General features: G+C 35.9%; 1 protein-coding gene across 1 annotated transcript; it reads right to left on the reverse strand.

The window, feature by feature from the left end:
- On the reverse strand, positions 3,523-14,834 carry LOC109723474 (E3 ubiquitin-protein ligase ORTHRUS 2). The gene is made up of 9 exons (XM_020251851.1): positions 14,224-14,834; positions 7,062-7,594; positions 6,407-6,532; positions 6,028-6,127; positions 5,838-5,899; positions 5,624-5,726; positions 5,172-5,313; positions 4,419-4,636; positions 3,523-4,336 (listed from the first exon to the last, which is right to left on the reverse strand). Exons 1-9 carry the CDS (start codon positions 14,734-14,736, stop codon positions 3,791-3,793), a joined length of 2,343 nt encoding a protein of 780 aa, XP_020107440.1. The 5' UTR covers positions 14,737-14,834; the 3' UTR covers positions 3,523-3,790.

The following is a 26,523-nucleotide window of genomic DNA, read 5'->3' on the forward strand; positions in this document are numbered from 1 at the left end:
TCGACATCGGCTAAGTTACAGAAGAAATTGAAAGATCTATACATAACCAAGTCCTTAACGAGCAGGTTGTATCTGAAACAGCGACTGTTCACACTATGCATGCAGGAAGCTTCAAGTCTACATGCGCATCTAAATAAGTTCAACAAGATGGTGACTCAATTGACCAATATCAAAGTTAATCTGGATGACGAAAACAAGGCGCCGATTTTATTATCTTAGCTATTTATGACATATGAGTTTCTGTTATAGCAAGGAGATCAGAAGTGTAGAGGCCATCACAACGGTGCTTTTTTCAAATGAGATGCGTAAGATGACTCAAAATCTAGCATGCAGAGCTGAGATACAGTTTCGATGGTAAAAGTGAAGGAGGCAAAAATATTGACAACCAAAGTAGACGAAAGAAGCCATTATCTGAAGTTGAGTGATTCTACTATCACAGGAAAGGGCACATAAAGTGCAACTGTCAGAAACTTTAGAATGATCCGAAGGAGCTGAAACGGCAGAAGAAAAAAAACTGTCGTGGACGAGGATGAGGACACAACAGCAAGCGGAAGCTCTTGGGCCCGAGCTTTAAGAAGAGAAGATGAAAGGAAAAGTGACATCATTGCGGCTTAACCCTTCCTTTACATACTCAGGCTGGGCCAATTGGGAGACAATTGTTGTTAGCCTAAAATCTCATCCTTCTGATGAATAGAATATGTTGATGAGAAATCTCGACCGTCTGATGGATCAATCTTTTTTTTTTTTCTTTTTTTGTGGCCGAGATCTCAGGTCTTTAGAGACCATTCTCACCTGAGCAGAAAGTTAATCAAATCCTAATCATCCAAGTTTATTGTTTCAGCTGAGAACTCAAATTCAGTTACTATACTATCGATAATATCAAGCACGTAGTATTATCGAGTTTTCGCCATTAGATCTATCTCTTTAATCATTTTCATCTGTTAGATCATACTATTCAACCAACTACCCACTCAACCCTAAAAGACTACTGTAATTCTGACCGCACAAATCCGCATCTAAATAACAAATCCGTGTTTTTCTAAAACATATCATATTTCTGCCGATATTCAATCTCATCCGCATCTAAATAACAAATATTCGGATCCAATCGAATCGGAACGCAAAAATGTTCCTAAATAGTGCAAAATATCTCAAATAATCAAAAAATTCAGAGTACAAATCTAGATATCCAAAAAAAAACTAATATATGTTAATAATTTCGACCTCAATTAGGAGGGGCATTAGTATATATTGTGGGGGAATAAAATAGTGTTTAATTTTAATATAAATTTAAATTTATGTTTATTAAATTATAAATATTTTTGAATAAAACAGAAGTACATAAAATTTAATCCTAAGTTGCATTGTATCTTGTTCACACGAATTCTAGCTTATATTTATATATATAAGCATATTAGTATATATATTATTATCCAAATACAATATCTGATCCATAATTAAATCAAAAAATATATATATATGATCATATCTGAATCTGTTTTTTGCGGATATAATAACAAAATTTAGCATTAAACACGTCCGCATTTAAATTCGTTTCCGAAAAAAATATAGATTCAGATATGGTTTCGTCAACCGCATCCGACTATTTTCACACCTAGATTGAAAGCTAGGAGTTTAATTTTTCCTCCTTAAAATATCGTAATGTTCATAATTTTGGCAAGATAGTATACTTCACGTAACGGCCAATTGTGATATTCATTCTAAATATTTAGGCCCTATTATGATATTCACTCCAAATATTTTAATGTTCAAATAAATTATTCAAAATAACTTATTCAGTATAAGACTTTTTTAGTTTGAATGTAACCTAAGGGATTTGATTTTTTACTTATTTAAAGGTCATACTATGTGAGACCCCAGATAGTCCTATATATGAGATATAATAGGACTAAACTCTTAACCCGACTTAAGCATTTTGGGTGGTGGCAAGGCCCAAGAAGTTAAGAGAGTTAAGCGTGCTAGGACGGGAGTAGCCCTAGGATGGGTGACCCCCTGGAAAGTTGGGGCGTCACAGATGGTATTAGAGCCAATTACCAGCCGAAAGTGTGAGATGAGTCTCGGCTGAGCCAGGGTCTCAATTACCAGCCGAAAGTGTGAGATGAGTCTCGGCTGAGCCAGGGTCTAGATGACGGGCTAGCGAGATGAGTCTCACATCGCCTGATACTTGTGAGTCTGAACCTGACGAGAACGTCAGGGCTTAAAGGAGGGGAGATTGTGAGACCCCAGATAGTCCTATATATGAGATATAATAGGACTAAACTCTTAACCCGGCTTAAGCATTTTGGGTGGTGGTAAGGCTCAAGAGGTTAAGAGAGTTAAGCGTGTTAGGACGGGAGTAGTCCTAGGATGGGTGACCCCTTGAGAAGTTGGGGCGTCACATACTATCTATAATTTGGTAGGAGGATATATTTCACCTATGAAATCATTTATATTACTTTGAAAAAATAACTTAAATACAGAATATAATATTCTAGATATTTAATCATATTTTTTATCTACCAAATTATAAATATCGAGACATTACAGCGAGAAAAATTAAACACCTAAGAAGCTCTCGTCCAATAAATTATCAACAAATAACTTATTCGGACGCCAAAATTTAGAAATATGCTTGCAAAACTGCTAAAATTCAGGGGAACTTATGTCGCTTTTTTCCTACAAAAATGAGGAGAAAAACCTGTCGTCCTGCAATGATATTTTCATATTATTATCCATTAACCAATTATTTGCATGCAAACAGCAAGCGAGAGATATACTTTGGGTGAGATGTTCATGTTATCTACAAAGACAAGTAATGGAATGGAGATACAGCCAACAAGTAATGGAATGGAGATACAGCCAACATTTGCTACATACCAAAAATAGGAATCCAGCTACTGTTATTTCCTTTAGAAAGACGGAAGCCTTCGTCCTCCAAAATGTTTTAAATAATAGAAATTTCGAGTCAATGATCAGAACCGTTAAAATCGATTTAGAGTATTTAAAACGTCTAGAAACTAAATTTCATGAATTTTAAAAATGCAATGATCAGAAGATCACAAAATCAACCATTTTTGACGACCTATATAAGCCATTTGTTTATTTAACAGTTTAGAACAATCCAAACAGCTTGATTTTTTGTATAAAAAATCTTTTATGCTATTTAGATAACGTTCGATGACTCTGATCGTGAATTGAAAAAATCCAACATCTATTTTCACAAGGTTATTTATTTTTTACTAATCATTTTTCGACTATTCAATAAACCTGATAACAAATTTTAAAATATATAAAATTTAGTTTCTAGACATTATAATAAATACTCTTAACTATTCCGATCATCGATTTGGAATCTCTATCATCTAAAACTGATGATTTAGAAGGACGAAGCGCTCCGTCCTCCTAAAAAGATAGTAGTACATAAAGGCCAATCAAGACAATCTCAAAGTGGGGAGAAAATAAAAGGGGGTTATGATGAAACCAACATGCACAAAATACACAAACAATTGTAAGAGCGCAACATAGCAATGAAAAATTTGCCACAACAACTTTAATTGACTGAAAGGAGTTTTTCAGAGTTCGGAAAAAGAAAACCAAAAACAGACACACATTCTTCAGGCATGTTGGTGTTATCTATATGGGTATACCTGGTGCTGACCACTATGTTTAAAACCTTAAATTTAATTACCACCCCCCAAAAAGCAAAAATAAGTAAGAAAATGTACTTAAAAAAAAAAAAAAAGGTAGACATTTTGAAACAACAAAAACATTTACCTGCCTGAGAAGTCGGTCACTGGGAACTATCATCGTCAGCGGGCACGCTGAATGGGCTCGACGGCGACTCCGCATTGACCGCTTCCGCCTTCGTCTCCTCACCATTGTTTACTGTTTCCGAATTATCGGCGTCTTCGTCAGGTTTCTTGTCAGCTAACGTCGAGTCCTCGGCAGAGATGTTCCTGAACTCACAAGTCTTCGGCCTCTTCTTACCGCTCGGGCCGGCTGCAAGAGCCTTCTTTCGTTTGAAACAAACAATAGGCGAGCCTCTCCCGCTCACCTCATTTGGTTCTTTTGTTGCTTCACCCTTGCCGCTTTCCAAATTAGTTTTCGGAAAACTCTTTTCATTCACACTATCAGTTGTCTCGATATCAGCGTCAGCCTCAGTGTTTTTGCTTTCGCCCTCAGCAGGCTGTTTTTCCTCCGCAATGTTGTCTTCGTCTTCGGCGGATTTTTCCTCTCCGTCGCTGCCGCCCTCCTCGCTCTGTTGCTGCTCCTCAACGTTTTCCTCCTCAGTCTTGCGTTGAAGTGACTCGATCAAATCCATCATCTCTCTGTTGACCTGTAGCGAAGCACAAGCTTAGTATGATCCTTTTTGATAGAACTAGGCATAGCTTTCAAGTAGGCCGCATCAATGATTTTACCTGAGGATTCTGTAAGAAGTCGGAGATATCGTTAGGGCAAGCCGGACACTTCATAGCAATTTTCTGAGCTCGAAGGGTGCGGCCGCCTTCGCGACTCCTCTCACGCACAAAGGACTGATTTGCAAACACTCCAAGCAAACAGGTCTTGCAAAAGTTGTGCGCGCAGGGAGTAGTGAGTGGCGACGTCATCACTTTGCGGCATATGAGGCAACTAAACTCTGCATGCGCAAACCAGCAAGGAAACAAGTTGTATCAGTAACCAAAAAAAGGCCTTGCACGTATAGATATAAATAGAATGCATAAAGTGCCAGTAAGCTTCATGATTTTGAGAGGCAATTCCTCAACTTTTCATGCAAACACTTTCAGTCCACGAATTTTCCTACAGCTTGCAATTGCATCCCTTGCTCTATCAACTATACAACATCTGTTGAACCAAATGCAGAGCCGACGACCCCTTATCATGCAATAGTATCATTTACCCCATTTCACGGATAATAATCTACCTCTCTCTTCAAATACAGGGGTAAAATGGCCATTCTGCGTAACAGAAGCACATGCAGAGCACCAACAGTCATCGGAGGGCAGACCAAAGATGCGATTATGAAGTACAGAAAATTTCAGAGGCTGAAATATTTAAATGATAAGTTCGGGAATTAAGGTGCAACTTCGCAGTAGTGCAGGTCCTATCCATGCATTTGACCCAGTAAGAATCCAAAAGATCAGGACTACTCTAACGACGTCAAGAGTGCAAACCTTTCAGCAGCCTCTCCCTAACTGATAAGTTTTGAGCAAGCCTTTGCGCCTTCCGAGCTCTCTTTCCATCTTCTGGTTTTCCGGTAATAACCGGTTTCCTGCTTACTGGTGGTGGCTTCATCCATTTCCAGCGTTCTTTTTCCTGCCAATACATAATAAAAACGAACTTATAATTACAAGGCTTTCTTTTTCCCACAAAAACAAAACCAAACTGCGAGATATAGAAATTTTTAAAAATAAACTTGAACAAAACAAGACAAGCAGTTTTCCCCTTTTCAGGTCTTCTCTCTCATTGCAGCCAGAATATGTCGTAACAGATATTTCAATTTAAAGTTACAATAATATGAGGATGTTTGTTTGCAAGGATTTTATTGCAAACAGCTAAAATAAGCAGTCCAACCTAAAATCTTGATTGTAAATATCAAAATGAAGAACAAAGGGTGTATACATACATCAAAGTCCCATGCAGGAGTTTCCTTTCTCACGGTGATGTCTGTTGCATTTTTCAGTTCTTTTATAGCAGGCAAAGGTCTTGGACGATCACCATGTTCCTCACTGGGTAATACGTTTACGAAATTTAACAACATATTGAAACAGTCCTCAATGTTCGAAAATTAGAAAGAAGCATGGTATTCAAAAGGGCGAAAAGTAGATAAAGCAAAAAACCTGGTCCACGGTGCCGGTTCATTGTCACATCGGACAAAAAGATACCGGCAAACCTTGAAGCCCTGAAGCAAGACAAAGGACCAAGTCAATCAGCTTAAGTTTTTTCATCCCCCAAGGACAAGATTCAGAAACACCTAGAGGTTTAAGAAAATATGTATACAATATTCCTACAGAAAGAAGAAATACGTACTTGAATTCCAACTTTCCGCCAACATTTCTCAATCCTATAAATCCCATCATAGCGCACACCAGATTCAGGAGCATACGAAGAGCGTTTCTCCTTGTGAGACCTTCCAAAGTAAAATGTTCTTAGTCAAAACTGCTATAAACAAACTTGTTAAGAATTCTAATAGTGACAAAAAAGTAAAATTCAGCAGATATAATTAAAAGTAATTGAAAGTATACACATCATTGTAAGGATAAAAGGGCATGTATGTGTACATCATTAGTTATAAGTTGCGTTTTATCTGATAAGTGTTTTGTTGACCAGCACCAATCAAAATCTATTGAAATATCACTTAGAAGCGCATAATAAAACCGATATCATGAAAAGAAGCAATGGCATTTACCTCACCACCCGAACAGGGTAACCCTTCAAGCAACTAACGCGCAATGCCTGATTAAGCTTCTCAAATTTCTGGTCAAAGGACTGTTCCTTGTTCGTTCGCTTGTTTCCGCTTAAATCTCTACCACCACTGCACATATTGGTAGCAACGGTGAATTTAAGGAAAGTTGAAATATTTAAGATAGGCAAGAAAAGATAAAAATACAACAACAATGATTACATCAAAGAACAATAGAGAACAAAATTTAATCAAGCTCCACAAATAAAATGGTGAAACAATACAACTTTGCATAGATACCAAAGCAAAAATGAGAAACAGAATGGAAATAATAATTTCAATGTAGATCTACCTACATATGCCCCCCAAAATCATATATTAACAGATATTACCCTGTAAAATCCAAATTTCCGTACATGCCCTTTAATAACTCACTTCCTTTACATGCATGCGCTTGTGACTATCATTTGTGCCTCGTTAAGAAATACGTACTAATAAGAACTAACTCTCTCCTATAAGCTGGATGCCTCTCCAGCATAAAAATAGCGCGAAGGAAATAATGCCCTTTAGGGTATACATAATAATTCAGATTTTTATAGTTAGTATCTGAATAGAAGGTTTTGTATGAGGATATATGTAAAAGCTCCTTAAATGCAAGTACCTGCCAGTGTAGAGAAACCACTCTCCATGATCCTCATCATCTTCATAGCCACCAGAAAGAGCAACTGATTGCGCACCATAATCGGACTGCCCAGCAATACCTGCAACATGAGGCAGATGGGCGCCCCATTGTCTACATTCCATCCGATCCTCCCATAACTCCCCCACCAAAACTCCTCTATTCCTTTTCGGGTCATTCTCCGCAAGTATAGGACCAAAGTGATCAGGAGGAACGGTCACAAAGATTTGGCCACTGCAAGCATTTGCTTTCCCAGCTTTCTTAGCCCTCTCAGTAGTAAATGCCTTGTCTGGTCTGTTCTCATTGCGCATGAAATGGTATACATGTGTCGGGCCGTTAGAATTATTGGATTTCGCGGTTTTGGCCATTCGAATAGCGACAACAAGAGCTGAGTTGATTCTTGGCTGAGAGGCCATTTTGGCAGGAATAGATGATCGGCACTTTGCGCAGGTCAGCTTGCCCTGGCCCACCCACTTTTGGAAGCACTTTAAGCAGAAATTATGACCGCATGGCGTCTGTAGAGGAAAGATCAAGATGCAATTAATTTATAGTTTTCACAGCACAAAAAGACAGTGGGTAATTACTAATGTAGAAAGTAAGGAAATAACAGAAAGAATAACATACAAAAGAGACAACATATATACGTAAAGGAAACTTGGGGTGAACAAAATTGTTTGGCCTCAATGGTACAATTGACACAAGCACTTAAGCATCTGTCCATTAGGACTAGAACTACTACATGTTTAGTATCTTCCAATCAAATCTAAAATGAATTCCAAAGGCATGTGCAGCTCCATTAGATCAGCATTTGTAAGATAACCGACACATAGTTTCAAGCTTGTAACAAGGCAGTGATATAGAATTTGTTTCGCTGGGCAGTAGAATACCAGAATATGGATAAATTGGTTTTTCTCAAATAAATGAGAGAGTTGAGAATAGTTTGAGAAATGAAAATTTGGCATAGGAATCTCCTTGATTCCTTCATGCTAGTCATGTTTCATGTAGAAAGCATCTATTGTATAATAAGATACATGAAAATTAATATCGCGGCGCAACATTGCTAAAACATATATTTAATAGACTTTCTCTTCATAATTCTTCTCTTATTCTTAACTATCACATATCTTCATGCTTAATACATTCAATTTATTTTTATAAAACTTATGTAGACTGCATATGCATCTTCTTAGGCACATGTTGTATGGGCACAATGCAGTACCTCGATCTCCCGCAAACCTCTTTCTGATTTTGAAACACCGTGGAAGCAAAACCTAGAGCACACCGCAATGACAAATACATAATGCAGGGGGGGCACATATAAATGGCACGTCCCAAAATACAATTTACATGCTGCATATTCACATAACTCATGCTGCCGCATAAGAACAGCAAATGCAGTCTACATGGGGTCGGCGAAATATGAATCAGCCAGGTTAACCGCCACAGTTCAATCCCAAATGTAATCAAGTCTGCACCTAAATCATTGTCTGAAAATCCAGATCCGACCAAAATATTGTGTCCAAAACCAACAAAACCTAGTCGGATACGAGTTTTTTAATTTGCAAAATTCACCCACAATACTTCAAAATTAAACAGGTTAAGTAGAAATCTCTCCTTTTTATCTCATGATTCTGAGGAGAATTATATCATCATGTCACCGCCCAACCACATTTTACTTCGCAATATAAATGATTCCAATATTTTTACAACAGCTAGACCTCATTTGGTATCATTCCATCTTCTGCCAGTTCCAACGAAAGATATTGTTTGCCATTGTCAGTTTCTTAACATACTTTTGCTTCAAGATGTTCTCAACCGCTTGAATTCAAAGAAAAGGTGTACTTGGGTTCAGATATATGGTGTTAGAGCAAGCCCAATTTCCGACAATTAGTGTGGTCGGAACAAGTTTCAGACACACCGGGTGATTTCAAATCCTTGCCAACATCTGAAGAGGGCTTGACACAGATGTAAAGTGTCACCACCTCAAGATCCACATACAGACGTTGCGTCATATGGACAACTAAATAGGAGACTAGCCAAGACTGATAAACGATGGCCTGAGAGATCTTTCCCACTAGTGACGAATGGAATTTTAACATTATTGAACACACAATAGCTTGCGAGCCCGCAAACCATGGGCAGCTTTTATAAGATCAACAATTCGTCATAAAGAATATGCAAATAGTTGGAAGTCAAATACTAAAGAATATTTCCAAAAAAGGGACTCATAGGAAAGTTATCTGTTACTTATTAGTCAACAAAATATTCCACATATTTATTTAGGTGGAAAATGCATATAGGAAAAACTCTTCCAAACTACCAAATATCTGGCTAAGCAAGCTAAAGAGCTAGAGGGAAGATGCTGACAAACAAAAGAAGCTTTAAAGAACCCTCTTTCTCTCATACGATCGAGAGCTAAGTTGCATGGCAAGTCAGCCACATTCGCGCTTAATTGATCAAGAGAGCGCATGCATGCACAAGCACACCTACTCTCAAACTAAAAACTACCATACCATTTGTCTTCTTGATTTCCTTTTTCCCAAAAGTTTACAGCTAATTCAACATCATCTCTAACAACCAACTCCATAATCGCCAACTTTTGTTTATCCCATTATACATATCCCAAATTCCAAAAACATCGCTATCAAACGACAACCAACCCTTCATTCCCTTAATCCACTCACATGTAAATCAAACAATAAATCATGTCAAACATTTAAATGGCTAATGCAAAGATATATAGCCACTTCAACAAGAAAAGAAACAAAGTAGTAGTAACATTAAACATTCTTCAAAAGTTTTTTTGTCTAATTTGTTACTTAGTTGCTTCGAATTTCTGAAACATAAAAAAAAAAATCCCAATACTTGAGAGTTGGAGAGTCAATAAAAATGGTAAGAACAAAGATTTAGTAGGTGATTATTTAGTAGGTAATGGTCAAGAGATAAAGGGAAAACAAGATGCATTACTTTTAATGACAACCTTGCCACCATTTACTTCGAGGACATGATCCAAAATAATCCGGGGCAATTAAAGTGGTTCATATGATTTATACGTACAAAAATTTCTTTTGAGAACTCACAATTTACGAAATTATGAAGCCTGAGTTAAGAGAATTGAGGTTAATCTAGCCATAGATTTATTCGTCATAGAAAATCTCATGCCAATCAAAAATCGGCATGGTACATGCGATAAGGTACGTGTGCATCTCAGCACGATCAACAGAGACCGTGTTTGAAGCTCTTTTACATGTGAGCCAAGGATTTAAGTGTCGTGGCACAGGGTCGTGCCGAAAACATGCCGGCACGGTACGGCATGGTGCGTTCCGAGCCGTGCCGATGCATGCCGATCAAAAAAATTCTTGTGTGCCGACACATAATAGTATGAAATATTTATTTTCTTTAGCAACAAAATATTCTAACTATTTGTTATGTCTTTTTATCGCATCTTTTGAATTTATTGAGGAAATTAGTTACAAATTTAAAGAATAGAGGGTTTTGAGCTATGCCATCGGTACTAGGTCTGTATCGTGCCGGTATCTTATTGGCACGGTACGGCACGATAGATACGGCCCGTGCCGACGGGCACTTAAAACCTTGATGTGAGCACAAACACACATTTTAAAATATTACTATCGAAGGATATTATATAGACTAAGCTTTTTTATAAGTATCCATCCACAATGCACCGATCTTATTACAAATCAAAAGGTACATAAAAAAGGTAGGTTCAACATACAAAGGAAGAGTCATATAATTCCTTTAACTGGAAAACATATTAAGGTCCTAACTCTCCAACTTCGAAAAATATTAACTCGACTGGAAGTTCTAAATCCTTTTTGGAGTTTGCTGAAACCAAATGCCAGCGCCAACTTTTAAACAGTTCTTGTTTTCAACTGTCGCTCAGAGTGTTGCCCTCTTGCACCGGCATAGGCATATGCACCAACCAAAGCTTGAACATTGAGCTTGACGAAGAGCTAGATTATGCCTAATAAATTGCTTTCTTGAGCTCCAACAACCAATCCTCATGAGCAAAGTTGATGCCCATCACCGATCATGTGAGGTAATAGATTTTCTTTTTTCTTATCAACTAAACTGGTATGTAGAATAGTCATAAGTATATTACTATAATCATTAGCCAAACAATCTCATTCAACACTGCATTTCAATCCCATCTTAAAAAAAATGTTGCCTTATATGTGGCCGCATATATGAACCACATATGAAGTCCGCATACTGCACTGCATATTACATATGCAATGCAGCTGATGGTTTGAAGTGCATATGTGGCCGCATGGGCCGCTTCTTGGGATAATGTTGAGAAAATATGCTTATAGACTTTAGTAAGATGTAGAGCTTGATTACATGAGATATAGTTTTGAAGAGACTTTTAAAGAAGACCTCAAATTGAAAGAGGACAAACAAAAAAAACCCCAAAATAACTAAAGGAATAAGAGTTAGTCCTCAAACCTAACTAAAACAGAAAAAAGGAAGATTAAATAGAAGTTCTCAAACCTAACTAAAAAAGAAAACAAGAAGATATTTTATACTGGCCTCCATACCCTAATTTAAAACAATAAAGGAATCAAGCTCAAGAATATTGAAGCCCAAAAAAATGAGAAAAAATAGAAAAATAGAGAAAGCTAAAACAAAGCAATTACCTAACTCAAAGCTCTAGATTCGACTTCTAACCTCGACAATCTGCCCAATAACGCATCTAGTTCTGATTAGCTCTACTTCAAAAGATATGCAAGAGGCTTTGCGGAGGTATTCCCCAGGAACGAGATGAGAGGAATATGGACCGATTTAGAAAGAGGAGGAAAGTCAGAAGATGAGCTACGTATTAAATGGTTGCAGAAAAAGAATGGATTAAATAAGCCGAAAACATAGGAAGCTTATTAAATACGATAAACAAGGAGATTGGAGGACGATTCCCCTCCCACCAGTCAATTGATTTTTTAGGACAATCCCTCTCTTCTAGAAATTAACCCAAAACGACGGCAGTCCAAGGGAAGGACAAAGAGATTATCTTTCTTGAGGCTTGACGAAGGAACTGAGGAAAAATTGATACCAAATGGTACCAATGCTTTTATCACCATTAAAGTATCCCAAATGACGCTTTCCAATTTTGGATTGAGATGTGAATTGAGGAGATAATGGCAATTTTGAATCTTAAGAATCCTTCTCAATTCATTACTATTCATTTGTCAAACAAAATAAAAAATTAACATCAATTGGCAATTTGCATTGTTAGAAAAACAAAAGCGAATAAAACAAGGTTGTTTTTCTTCACATTTGACCAATAAGACTACCTACCTAGCGCAATCCTTTGACACAATTGCTTTATCTTCTCTTCCAACACCTTGATCCATTTATCCAATCTTACATGACTTCACTTTCTTAATCCTTACAGTACTCAAACCTTACCTTGAGCAAAGAAACAATTATCTGCTTGATTGCCAATCCACTTAGGCACCATATATGATAGAGGATTACTAGCCATCCATCTTCCCTTTCCAAGATCAAAGAGGGAAATTATCCTACTTTTTTACGGTTAGTTTCTGTATGAACTTACTTCCAAAATTGTCGTTGTCAAATAGCTGCTCCAAGATGAAACAGTAAGCTAAAAAAAATATATTGAATTTCCATACAAAGCATATGATCAGTCCACTTTACAATACGCCATTAATAAAGGAAACAAGAAATTCTAATTATATAAAGTTTGCCACATGCCTATTACTAAATTGATTTAATGCACATATATATAAGTTGACTTCAGCAACAAAATTATGAAAATTTAACTAACCACAAATAATTATAACTTCAAGCATACCTAGTTTGTATATGCCATAAAGTTCACAACAATGGAAGTCAAAGTGAACAAGTTAAAACAATCAATCTATACAAGATTAAGTGCCTACCTGAGCTCTGGTTAACCCCACTGCCGACAGAAAAAGCTATTGTTACATTGCTGTGACGCGCCTTGTTCTAATTGTAATGTGATTTTATTTGGTGGATGTGAGCTTCTTACATAAAATTTTTCATTACAAAAGTTTTTACTTCCTACTATATTTCTTTCTCATTGGCGGATGCGAGTCACAAAAATAAATTATATAAAATTTTTCGTTACGCAAGTTTTTGTCGGTAATTGCTCATCTTAAAGAGACGGGAAATGAAATGAGTTAAAAAACCTACAATAATCTCCTATTTAAAAGGAAAGAAAGAAAAAAGAAGAAAATTTGTGAAATAAAAAGGAGGATTCCCAAACCCCAACACATAGACTAATGAGATTCAACCACAGGAGGGGGGGGGGGAAGAGAAAAGAGGAAAGAGTATGAGGCAGATAATAAATGCTTCAAATTGTGACTGTGAAGATGAAGACAGAAAGGTGAAAGTAACTTTGGGGATGTTTACTGAAGGAAGTAAACAAAATGATTAAGACAAACAATGCCCAACCACATGAGGTTAGTGACAAAAGATGCCCAGTTGGCCATTCAATGCAGTTTAAGTATGAAAACCAAATTAGCATAAAGAGTAAAACAACAAGGCATTCATTGAACTAATAAAAACCCACCACATAATTCAAAAGAACAATAATAGTAAAAAAGAAAAAAAAAAGTTTCAGAACAGATATGGAATGTGCATTACGAAATTTTAAAGGCTCTTTTTCTCTAATCTTCAACGCATCTAACCTTTTAAGATTGTTCTAACTATAAAGGGATTTTATAGAGAACACAAGTCGCGATAGTGTGGAAAAGCAGGGCGAGAAACCAATAAAGTTTCCAGTAACCAAACTGAGAATAGATCACAAGAAACAAATCCTGGAAACCTATACCAGTAATAAATGGCAAAAATAAAGAGGAAATAATTGATATATATAAAAAAAGAAAAAGAAACTTATCAAACCAATAAAAAGATAATAAATCCAAAAGGGACGATGAGAAGTGGACGAGCAACCCCAAACATCTAATTAAACCTCTAATTAGTAAAACCCGATCTACTAAGAACGTGTGGTGGTAACAACAATTAAGCATGGGGACATCGAAAAGGTGGCGGAAACCACAAAGAGAGGCGGTAATAGAGTAAGCATAAGAACGGAGATGAAGCAGGAGATGAAGATGAAGACGACGATGACGACGATACTCACAGTAACAGGGCGCTCCGGCAACTGCATGCAAAAGGAGCAGTTGAACTTCTCGTCGAGGAGATCGAGCACGTCGTCGGCTCCCCCCTTCCCCTTCTTCTTCTTCTTCTTCATCTTCCTGTTCGCGTCTCCGTCGTCGTCGTCCTCGTCGTCGTCGTCGTCCTCTTCGTCGTCGTCGTCGGCGGCGGCGCCGCCGATGAGGATTTGGCGCCGCCGCGCCTTCTCCTGCTCGGTGAGCGACGCGTCGGCCTCGATCGCGCGGATCGACGCGATCAGCCCGGCGGCGGCCGCGCCGCCGGCGGGGGCGGCTGCGGCGGCGGGGGAGGCGGCGGCGGGGGCGGAGCAGTCGGGGCAGAGCCAATCGGCGGCGGCGGCGAGCGTCTGGGGCGGAGCGGAGAGGCACGGCACGTGCCAGGGCGTGGCGCAGGTGCGGCAGGTCAGGGCCTCCCCCTCCGGGGGCCTCGCCCTGCACACCATGCACACGCCGTCCCCGTCGCATGGGAGATCCGTCGCCATTCGAGCACGAAAACGAGAACGAGCTCTTAGGGTTTTACCAAAGAAGAAGAAGAAGAAGAAGAAGAAGGGTTTTAGAGAGAGAGAAGACGAGAAGAGATAGCAGAGAGAGAAGGAGGGGAAGGAGAAAGGCGGTTTGGGAAAAAATGGGCAGGGGGTTTAAATTTTTTATCAGGGCCCTCACCAACACACACACGCACACACACTTACACACTACACCTACTACACACACTCTCTCTCTCTCTCTCCTCTCTCTCTCTCCTATTTTGGGAGGAGAGAGAAAAGAAAGAGAGAGAGACGAAGAGAGGGGGACACCGGGAGAATCGCTTTCGATGGTATTTTTATGGTAAGAGCGACGGAGAGGATGCGTCTGAGTAAGGGGACTAAGAATAATAATTAATGATAATAAATAATAAATAATAAATAAAGGGTAAATTTTAAATAACACACTGTAGTTTCGTGCTATTTAATTTTAACTGTATTAATTTTGTACTCTATGTCTGTATTTTTTTTTCTTTTTTTTCGTCGGCTACTCTCCGTTAATATTTTTTTAAATTACATATCAAAAACTTCAGATGCTCCATCTAAATTTATTGAATATTTACTTTAGCAACTAAACCTTTTAGTTTTAATTTTGTTACTGATTTAACGGAGAAATAAAACTCTAGGTACTAAATTGATACATTTTAACCTATAAAATTGTAAAGTGAGAAAAGGCGAAACAACAGGGTTGTTTTTAAAATTTTCTCTTAATAATAAAAAATAATAATAAATGGTAATGGATTGGGGGGATTGGTTGGGGATAAAAATATTTCTTCTTTGTTTACCATTTATTTATTTATTAAATGACGGATTTGCCCCTGGGGGAAAGGAAGGAAAATCTTGAGGATATCCCCTGGATGGGATATACTGGGATTTCGGCGACTGGGTTGCATTCATTGCACTGTTGCTCCCCCAATTATTTCTCATTTAGATTTTAAATTTTAATTTATTATAATTTTTCGTTCGAATTTTTCGAATTATACTGATCAGATCACGGTATCAAATTTAGCTGACTAAATATTGATAAATAATTAATGTAGAAATGAAAGTTGAGCTTTCTTGCTTTCAAAAGTATTAGAGCATTTGTACTTGCGACTTTTTTAGCTATGAGATTGTCTGAACATCCGTGCAGTACTAATAAAGAAAACTTAACAGGACACGTCGTTACTCTATCGTACTAGTACTGTACGGATCTTGAGACGATCCAACGGCTAAAAAGTCACGAGCACGAGCTCAACTCGTAAAAGTGGTACAGTATCTTAATTATTGTCGCATTATCTATCATAATACTTTCACGTTAGTTCTATATTAGCAATTTGTTCATATTTAGACAATTAGATTAGATTGTGAGGGTTAATTGTAATAATTCAGAAAAGTTTGAACCAAAAATTACAATAACAAATTAATATTTGAGGACGAAAGTGTCCTGACACTCATAGTTTGAGGATCAAAAATATAATTTATCCATTTTTTATTGCTTTTAAACTTACCTTACTTGGCATGATTGCCATTTTTTATTTCTTCTTAACAATAATTTTATACAATTTGACAAATTTACGGAAAGGCTTTTTTTCTTGTCGTATATGATTAAATTTTAATGTATCAAACCAAATAATAGATAACAAATATTTTTAATAAAAAAATTAGAAATAAATATTTCTTTTTTTTCAAGTCTTTATTTTTTGTTTCCAAATAAATACTTTGAATGAATTGATTAGAATCAATCAATTGTGCACTTTTATATCTTTTAATATAAATTTTTTATTAAAAAAATAAAAAAATAAATATTATACCAAACGAGGCCTAAATTATATTTTTTTATTTAAATTTTGATTATTTTAATTATTATCTTTGATTTTTTTAGATGGTTACAGACAAATATGGCAGTACAATTTAATTAACTGAATGTCTATATTTTGCTTATATGATAGTGATGAATAAGTTTAATTATTACCACGTCATCTATTACAATAATGTCATCGCGCGATGTTTGGTCCATAAAACTTGATTATAATAATTTAAAGAACTTGACCTAAAATTTACAATATTCGATTCCATGAGTATGTATAATGGTTTTAATATTCACAAAAAGCAGATAGAGTGATTTTGGTTTTTTTTGTCGTGATTTTATTTTTTTGTACAGAGATTATTTTGTGTGGTGTTGGGTCGCTCATATTACTGTTTGCATAAATTTTATTTGAAGGCATCAGCATCTTATTCAGCATATCCTATTTTATAAACTTAAGAAGAATATACAAATTAATACACGAATAATATAATTAGATGCCTAAAACAGGAATTATATTGATATGGACTATAAATTTTCTTCCTAAATCATCTCATTAATTAAATACATTATCCAAACAATTCATGGTGGACTTGTTAAGAAACAAAAATCAAACTATGTTGATAAAATTATTGCTAAATACTTTTTGAAAGATCCAAACAATTCCACTCTTTACATTCCATATTGTCAAATTTTTTGTTAATTTAATGAGATTTGTCATAGTTGTTACATCAACATATAATCATGTCACTTTAGTGTTTTTCCTCATAAATACATTGGCATTTTTATTAGCAAAAATCATGCCCCTTTCATCAATTTTACAAATTTGAACAGAATTGTTTGAAAATTAATCAAAACACCCCTATTTTTCTTTTCTTTCTATCCCTCGTTTCTTTCTCCTCCCGCTTCTTTTCCCTTCTTCTCCACCGCATACACATTGCCGCCGTGCTCCTTCCCCTACTTTGCCCACATCTCCGGCGCAGGCTCAAGCGTGGCAGGGATCACAGAGGCGAGGGCATAAATAGCGGTGCAATTCAAATAGTGCGTGGTGAGATGCCAGAACTAGAGGAGTAGGAAAGAGAAGAAAAGAGAGGAAAAGGACGTCAATATACTCCCCCACTTCTTCTTCTTTTAATTTCTTTATTCATTATCCATATAAGAGAATAAAATATTGAATTATGTGATTATATATCGCGCTAGTTGATTAGTATAGTAAACTGTAAAAATATGGCAATATATTGTTAAATAGTGCAACATATTATCAAAAGTATAGTATATTTTTTTCAGGGTTAATTGCATACAGCTCCTTATAAATATAACAAATTACAATTATATCCCCACAAAGTTAAACTTTTTTATATTATTCTTTCAAAAGTCCAGTGATATTCATAGTTGTCCCCTCTGGTTTGTTACCTTTAGAGAACTGTTTATTTTTTAACAGCAGAAAAGTGAAATGTCAACTTTGTCATCACAAATATGTCCCTCCAAAAGCCCCAATTACTATAATCATGCATAGATGTCCCCTCTAAAAAAATTTCGATGGTCATCTTCTACCTCATTTTCTTCTTATTTAAAATCAACCCAATCCACTATTGTTGCAATCTCTTCTCTCACTCATTTTCTTCTAAATCTTTTCTTTTTGAGAAAAATAAAAAAAAAATTATAGAGAAATTGAATGAGAAAGTTAACGCGTTCGATATGGACGAAACAATAAGCGTTATGGATATACTACACTGGAATGGTATGTAAGCGGATGGGGGGCGAGAGGGAAACCCAATCAGAGGACGCAACTATAGGCCGTGGGGGAGGGGGGAGGTCCGTCCATCTTTGCCAAGCCACAACGTCCCAATACCCTCACCCTCAAGGCCACATCAAGCTGCGAGCAGGCGTCGAGATATAGGAACACGACAGAGACATCAAGAAGGAGGGTGACGAAATTGACGAGAAAAGGGAAGGAGGTAGAGACTTCGGACCCCAGTCGACCAGCGCAGGCGGATCCTCGGCACGAGGATTGGACTCGGAGTGACACCTCTAGCATTCTACCCATAGTGTTGAATCTTGACCTGGAGCTCAGGTTCCAAAGCCTCAAAAGCAAACTTGGACTCAAAGTTAATGAGACCACCTACCTACGCCACCCAAGTAACAATGGTAGCTCTGCTAAGAAAGTTCTTTGGGCGGATTCGGCAGGTTTAGCATTAACTCATGTTGCCTTCATTTGCAATGAGGCCCCCTTTAGCCGCTGGTTCATGTGCTACTCCCAAGCCACAAAACGAAACGAAGCATCATACTGAACACAAGCCTTGGACCGAAGTGCATTACAAGAGGAAGAGTTCTGTTATCTCTTCCCTTAAAAAGACATACAGGGATGCTCTTCTAACACCTACTCCACATACTCTACCCCGCATTCCCTAGAGACCCACTTCCTCCACCTCTACCAAATTCGTCAAACACGCCTTCATCGGCCGGTGCTTCAGGTGCCTCGTAAGAGATTATCGAGCTTCTCACTGTTGTGACCCTTTACGGTGTGCAAGGTGCTTCGCAATGGGGCACAAACCTCAATCCTGCATGAATTATTTGCCGATGAGTGTTTGCAGAGCCATGCGCGCTTAACCGGCCTACTTAAGCGCCTCCATTCCCCTTTCCAAAGACTTCTTTGCAAGACAAAATCGCCAACGCAATGCGATCCTTGTTGACGTGGTCCCTCCAGCGAACCTCGGTCACTTCCCTCAGGAAACAATTGCTAATAGGCTAGCGAGTCGTTTTGGCGGTTATCCAAGCGGCTTTCTTGTAGCTCGCTATAGTGAAAGAGATTTCGTCGTTTTCCTACCAGAATGGGTTTAAAGCGACCACCTTATCCGTAGAGGAATCATCTCCCTGGGGGAAATCAGATTAAGATGCTTCGCTTGGGCCCCTACAATAGGGCACGATGCTCTTCGATCCCCTATAGAGTTTTGATACGGCTGGTCAGTCTCCCCTATGACTGCTAGCTAGTCATCTCGCACAGTAATGGCCTTAGTTGGCGGTTTCGGCAGGTTTCTCAAAGTGAACAACTTCACTTCACGAATGGTCGACCTCTCTGGCTACCGGTGTCTCGTCGCTATAAACCATCTCTCGAACATTTCTGAGTATCTGGAGATCTCCTTCGGCGATATTTCGATCTCGATCCTAATCCAACTTGAAAGGTGGGATCAAGTGGATATTGATGGCCACGACAATCCTTCTCCGCCTCACAACGAGAGATCAAACCGCCACGACCAAGATAAAAGGATCCTCAATGTCGATCGTCGCACTACTGGTGAGGCTGGGGGGAGGCGTTCCACAGACGGTTCCTCCTACAATTCAACAAACTCTTGGAACTCCTCCGAAATTCGAGACAGAAAGCGAGATCTCCCTCCCGTTGGCCGACCCTCGCAATGGGACCCGCCTTTCACGCCTAGCCCCCCTCCCGTCGGGAAAGACAGAACTCGAGACCTCCCTCCCGTTGACCTCTCTGTGTTGGACCCGGCACTAGCTGCCGACGCTTCTCCGGGCTGCGACGTTAGGGCTGACCAATCAACAGTTTCAAATTTCTAGCCACCTGGACGTTCCTCTTTCGTGAGACCTGCCTCAAAGGGTGGGATATGTACGAGTCTCTCACGGTGCCTTAATCTTGTTAGGATCCGCTCGAATATCCTCACCTCTATCCCCGCGTTGATCGTTTCCCCAAGTTGGACCCACACACCCAAATGCTTGGATTCGAGCCCCAAAGTTGGACGTATAGAAGAAAGAGACAGGACTGTCGAGACTACAGAGAAAAGCCGAGCCTTTGGATTTCACAGAGCAAACCCTCCAGTTGCCGTGGACCAAGTAAGCTACTCTATGGAACCCGTTGACGGCATGGTCGCGCCCCCACCTGTGTAGGCTCTCCACAACAATCCTTGGGTCTCTTAGTGTGTTATCCTTTTTTATATGTTTAGCATTTTCAATTAGAATGTAAGAGATCTCAGCAACCCCCATAAAAGATGTTTGGTTAAGTCGGTTGTGTCTAAGCTCCACCAAGCCGTTGTTTGTCTCCAAGAATATAAAGTGGATTCTGTGCCTTGTTCCTTTCTCCGTTCATGCTGCGGCTCAAATTATGACAAATGCCACTTCATTTCGGCTTCGGGAGCTTTTGGGGGTTTAATTACTTGCTGGCTCTCAAAAAGCTTCTCTTGCAGCAAGGTCATCACGAGAAATCACTCTCTTACTTTGCTCCTCACCTACCTTGCAAGCGGGAAAGTATACCACCTTACGGGACGGAAAGGAAGACTTTTGCTCGGAATTACTCTCTCTCAAACACTCTTGCTCCAAAAACTGGGTTGTCTGCGGGGACTTCAATTTTACCAAAAATCAATCGGAACGAAAAGAGAATCCTTGGAGCAGAAAAGCAATGACCTTATTCTCGGACCTCATCAACACTTTAGGAGTAATTTATTTACCTCTGATGAATCAAATCTTCATTTGGTCGAACATGCAACATAGACCCACCCTGGCAAAGCTTGACAGGTTTTTCGTCTCCACGGAATGGGACCAAAATTTTCCACACTGCAAGATTAAAGCTCTTCCGAGAATCATCTCCGACCACACACTAATCCTCCTTTTCACAAGGCTCCAACCCGCGTCCAGAAGGTTCTGGTTTGAGAGGGTTTGGCTATCAAAAGATGACTTCCATCTAACAGTACCACTCTAGTGGAACGAAATTACTGCAAAGGACACGGCTATCCTTACTATTACAACTAAATTAAGACATTGCAGAGTTAGAATAAAGGAGTGGTTTAAGGCTAATTTTTACCCTAATTAGTGAATAAGATAAATTAATTTTTTTTACTCCTCTTATATTATCTTTTTACCCCTAATTAGAAAGGAAGAAAATAACCATTGAAAATTTTTGGAAAGATATTTCTACATGATTCTAACAGTTGAGGATTTTAGAGAGACATATTTGTGATGGAAAAAAATATCATTTCATTTATCTTCCATTAAAAAAATAGTATTCTAACGGTAATAAATCGGAGTGGCAAATATGAATATCACTAAACTTTTGTGGGGGTAAATATTAAAAGTTGAACTTTGCAGTAATATATTTACTATTCGATATGTTTACAGGGAGCTGTATGAAATTAACCCTTCTTTAAACTATCATAAATATATAACCATTTTTAAATTTTCTTATAAATATATATTATTATTCCATACTATATTATAAAATATTAATTTTTGGACCAAATTAAGTAGATATAAGTTTTTAAATTTTATTTTTTAATTAAAAATAAAATTAGAAAAAACTAATAATAAATAAAATTAAAAATTAAACTGATGAACAAAAAAATGAAAAATAAAAAGAAAAAATCCAGCCGATTTGTTGAGAATTGGACGGGTTAACCAGTTCGCTTATTGAACTGCCGAACCGAACGGTTCAAAATGAGTTTTTTCACTTATTTGATTCAAATGATAGAACTGAACTGTTTTATTAACTCGATTATGATCGAGCAGGTCCAATCGGCCGATTCAACTTGCGTCTTTATAAAATATTGAATATGTGGTGACAAGAATCTTTACATCTTATTAAAATTTGAGGAGCAAAATGAAATTAACTCAAATTTATGGACTAGCAATGCAATTTACCCCACTAATATTAAACACTTTTTTTCGAACTAATATATAAACATGTGCATTAAAAAAATAATAATAAAAAATTTGTACATTAGGTAGGCTACGCGTGGTTCTATGCATAGGGGCAACAAAACTAATCCTGCATTCAAAAGTCTAAGGGTATTTTAGTAATTTAATAAATATAATAATAAAATAGTACATCCCCTTCGCCCAGTAAAGTTAAAAAAAAAAAGAAAAATTAAAAAGCGTCTCAAAATCCTAGTATGGGAAAGATTAAAAAAATGTAAAAATTAAATTAATACGGTGCACTTCGGTGTAACCGTTACGTATCACTGTTGTGTGTGGCATAAACCGATGGACCGGGTCCACCACATAAGTAGTGCACTCATTATTTAAGGCAATTTATTCAATTATTTGCATTACTTTACCAACTTTAATTTCTGCTACATCTTAATAAAAAAAATTATGAAAAAAAATTAAATATCTGTACAAATAGTATAAAATATACACCGTTTATATATATTTTATATAATTTTTATAGTATATTGTAATATATTATATTATTTTTGCGTAATATACTATACTATTCGTAATTTAGTGTAAAAATAATATAAAATATGTATTAATAATACATATGTTGCACTACTTATACAGATATTGCACTATTTGAGAGGATGTTATACTTTTTCATCTTATTAATTATATTTTATTCTTTTTATTTTGTTTTGAATGAGAATTCTCGTTTCACGAGAAAGATAATGTAATTATGGTTTTGCAGTTGTTATTTCTAAAAAATTTGACACTTAATGGTTTAATAGTTGTATTTTTTTAGGCATTTAAAACACGTAATTTTTATGCATTTGGAAAGAAGGGTAGTTTGGTCATCTTTCTGAAAATTTGGCCCGATTCTGCAAAATTCAAAAAGACAGCCTACTTTTGCAACAGCTCAAAATTAATAGATTTTTTTATACAAATTGGCTTTTTTTTCGTACAAATGACCATAGTAAATTTATATTTAATTATTTAGTCTTTTTTTGCCACGCGAGTGCTATTTTAGTATTTTTAAGTTGAACACGGTGATTCAATCGTCGTGCTCATATTCACATTTTCGTCTCTGATTTTTAACTTAGAGCTATAAAAAATAAAAAATAAAAAAATACGGTAGTTCAATCACTATGTTTTAACACGGTGTTTAAATCACTATGTTCAACTTAAAAACATCATTTAGACACTTGCGTAGAAGGCAGAGGGTTATTTTTGTAAATATAAATTTGTCAGAATCAATTTATATATTAAAAAAAAAACTTTGTGAGGGCTAAATGCAAAATTAAAAAAAAAAACCTATAGTTGGTCTACGCATGATGTGGTGCACATGGTCTACGTAACAATTAAAAATGAACGAGTCAAACATGGGACTCGTGATATGTAACCGTTACACCGAAAGAAACGTTATAATGTGAAAAGGTCGCGTCCAAGGTAGTGTGTGACCTCACTCCTCGAGCCCCGTCCCCGCTAAACACCCACTAATTGCTCGCCACGTGTCCCTCCCACCTCGTTCGCATAAAAAAAGTATACGTGTACGTTTTCCTTTATTTACAACTAATCACGATGCGTGGAGCCCGTGAGTAACTTAATTAAGTTCCTTATTAGCTTTTTTCAAAAAAATTAATTTTAAAAAAATAATTAAGATATTATATTTTAAAAAAGTTTTTCATCTATTTGACTGTTAAAAATTTAGCTTATTAATTTTTTTTTCTGATTTTGTGAAATCTAGTATTTTTATTATTTTTATTTTTTTTCAAAAATGAAATATTAATTTTTTATAAGATCTGAAAAAATATTTTTTTTCTAATACCTAGAAAAAAATAGTTTATTGGGAAAATTTTTAAAATATTTATTAAAAATAATTTTTTTTATTTTAAATTTTTTTAATAAAATAAAAGCGTGGGAAAGAATATTTTTTATGATTTTTTAAAATATTTTAGCATGCTTTTTTAAGGAACCAAACACATCTTTGATAGACCACGACAATAAATATAAAATTTTAAAATTAAATAAATATTTATAAATAAGTAAAAGTTTAGGTGATTTTGATATATTTAATCTCAACCATTTAGCACCGGAGTGCCTCATGGAATTCTTGAATTGTTCATTGAATTGTCGATAGATATAAAATTTATTAAGTTTATGAACAATACTACACATATATATATACTGCAAACTCGATATAAATCATACATCCCACCCTAAATATAAGTAAGCGTTACTGTAATAAAAGTGTGATGATATTTTGCATATCCACTTAAGATGTGCGAAATTCATGAACAGTTCAGTAAATCGATGACAAATATAAAATTTCTAAAATTTGGATGATTACTCATAAACAAAAAAAAAGAAGATAATTCTAATACATTTAATTCTAATTATAAATAAAATACATGTTTTATTCTAAGCAAGCGTTTTTACAATAAAGGTGTCGCGCCACTTTGCATTTATAGGCTCAAGAGGTAGGAACCTCGTGAGTAGTTCAATGAACCGACAAAAATAAAAAGGATTAAGTTTTAAACAGCTATTTATATTTAAATGAAAGTAAATTTAGATTTTTTTAGCTAAAAATATAAAAAATTTTCTTATAACTTTTTTTCTACTTTTTACTCCCTATGGTATCAGTGGAGATGACAAAATAATCAAATTGTCATTATTTCTTCTATAAAAAAAACTTAGTATATTGCTGTTATTTTGAAGAATATTTTTGGTATAAATTATATGATATGAACGGAACTCTGGTGAAGGGGAGCTTAATGCAACAACTTAAAATTTTAAAGGAGCAAAATATAGGTTTTTGAAAGTCTGGGAGGAAAAGTGAAAATACGGGCATTTACAAGGAAGTTTTATGTAATTTAACCAATTTTATATGCAGAATCTAGTCAAATACTAATGCAGACAAAGAAAAAAAATTCAAGTGAACCTGATTTTTTTATAGGAATAATATCATAGATGCCCTTTTAGAAACTATTAATTTCATCAATACCCTTCTAAAATTGATAATATCACAAATACCCTCCAATATGTTAAAAATTATCATAAATACCCTTCATTAGTTAAAATCCGTTAAGGCCTGTATGAAACGGAGTTAAATTTTCAAAATACCATTTTTACCCTTTATCTCTTATTAATAGTAGAAATACTAAGAGGTATTTCAAGATATTTTTTGTAAATTTAAATTTGAGTATTTAATATATACATATTAAATTAAATTATTAATATATATTAATTATTAAAAAATATAAAAATTATATTTTATATATAGTATGTTTTTATCTTATTTTGGTTTTGTTTTTTGGTTTCGGATTTCGGTTCAGCTTCAGTTTAAATATAGACCAAACGTATAACTGAATTTAAATATGGATAATTCCTGAACATTTTTTTTCATTTAAATTTTTATATATAATTATTTATTCAATAAAATATAAATAGAGCCACTAGATTTGATAAAATTATCAAAAAATTAAAAAATTCTCATTTTTTTATACACTGAAATTAGTTAATTTTTTAAAAAACTAAAAGTTAATGGGATATCACCTAAAAAAATAAAAGTTGAGGGAGCTGTTTCAAAATGGCATATATATAGTTGAGGGGGTCTCCATACATTTTTACTTAAGAGAAACTTTAAGTCATTTTAAAATTTAACCCAGCTTTAACCATTTAATAACTATGGTAAAGCTAACATAACTAACAGTAAGGGTATTGATGATAATTTTCTATATTTATAGGGGTATAGGTGATATTTTAAACTTTATAAGGATATCTATGATATTTAAGACTTTGGGAGGGGTACCCATGAAATTGCCCCTTTTTTATAAATCTTTTATTCAAAAGTTAGGATATATTTTACCATCTTTTGTTGAGAATAAATATAGTAGTTTACAAAAGATATGGTAATTCAAATTTACTTTAGTGAGTGAACAAACTAAATTTATATATAATTAAATTTACATTTACATTAAGATTTAAACTACAAAAAACCAAACAACTTTTGAGGGTGTTTTTGGTAACTTGAAAAGGAATTTTTTTCTTAAAAAAAAAAGCTTTTCCCCAAATTTTTTGTTTGCCATTTTCAGTTTTTATTTAAAAAATCAAAAAAATAACAATACTACTTTTGTATAAAAATTCAAAAGTAGTTTCCTAGAGCTAAACCCCTACTTTTCTTTTTTTTTTTTAACCCCCCCTCAAAACTTTTTTTTGTACAGATGACCATAGTCAATTTATATTTACATATTTAGTCCTTTTTTGCCGCGCGAGTGCCATTTTGGTATTTGTTAAGTTGAACA

Source organism: Ananas comosus, linkage group 17, assembly GCF_001540865.1.
Source record: "Ananas comosus cultivar F153 linkage group 17, ASM154086v1, whole genome shotgun sequence".
Classification (NCBI taxonomy): domain Eukaryota; kingdom Viridiplantae; phylum Streptophyta; class Magnoliopsida; order Poales; family Bromeliaceae; genus Ananas; species Ananas comosus.

Coding starts and splice junctions, on each gene's coding strand:
- LOC109723474 (XM_020251851.1), bottom strand. CDS start 14,736: ATGGCGACGGATCTCCCATGCGACGGGGACGGCGTGTGCATGGTGTGC. Junction 5,727..5,837: donor GAACCGGCACCGTGGACCAG/GTTTTTTGCTTT, acceptor CGTATTACCCAG/TGAGGAACATGGTGATCGTC. Junction 5,314..5,623: donor CTCCTGCATGGGACTTTGAT/GTATGTATACAC, acceptor ATGTATTGGCAG/GAAAAAGAACGCTGGAAATG.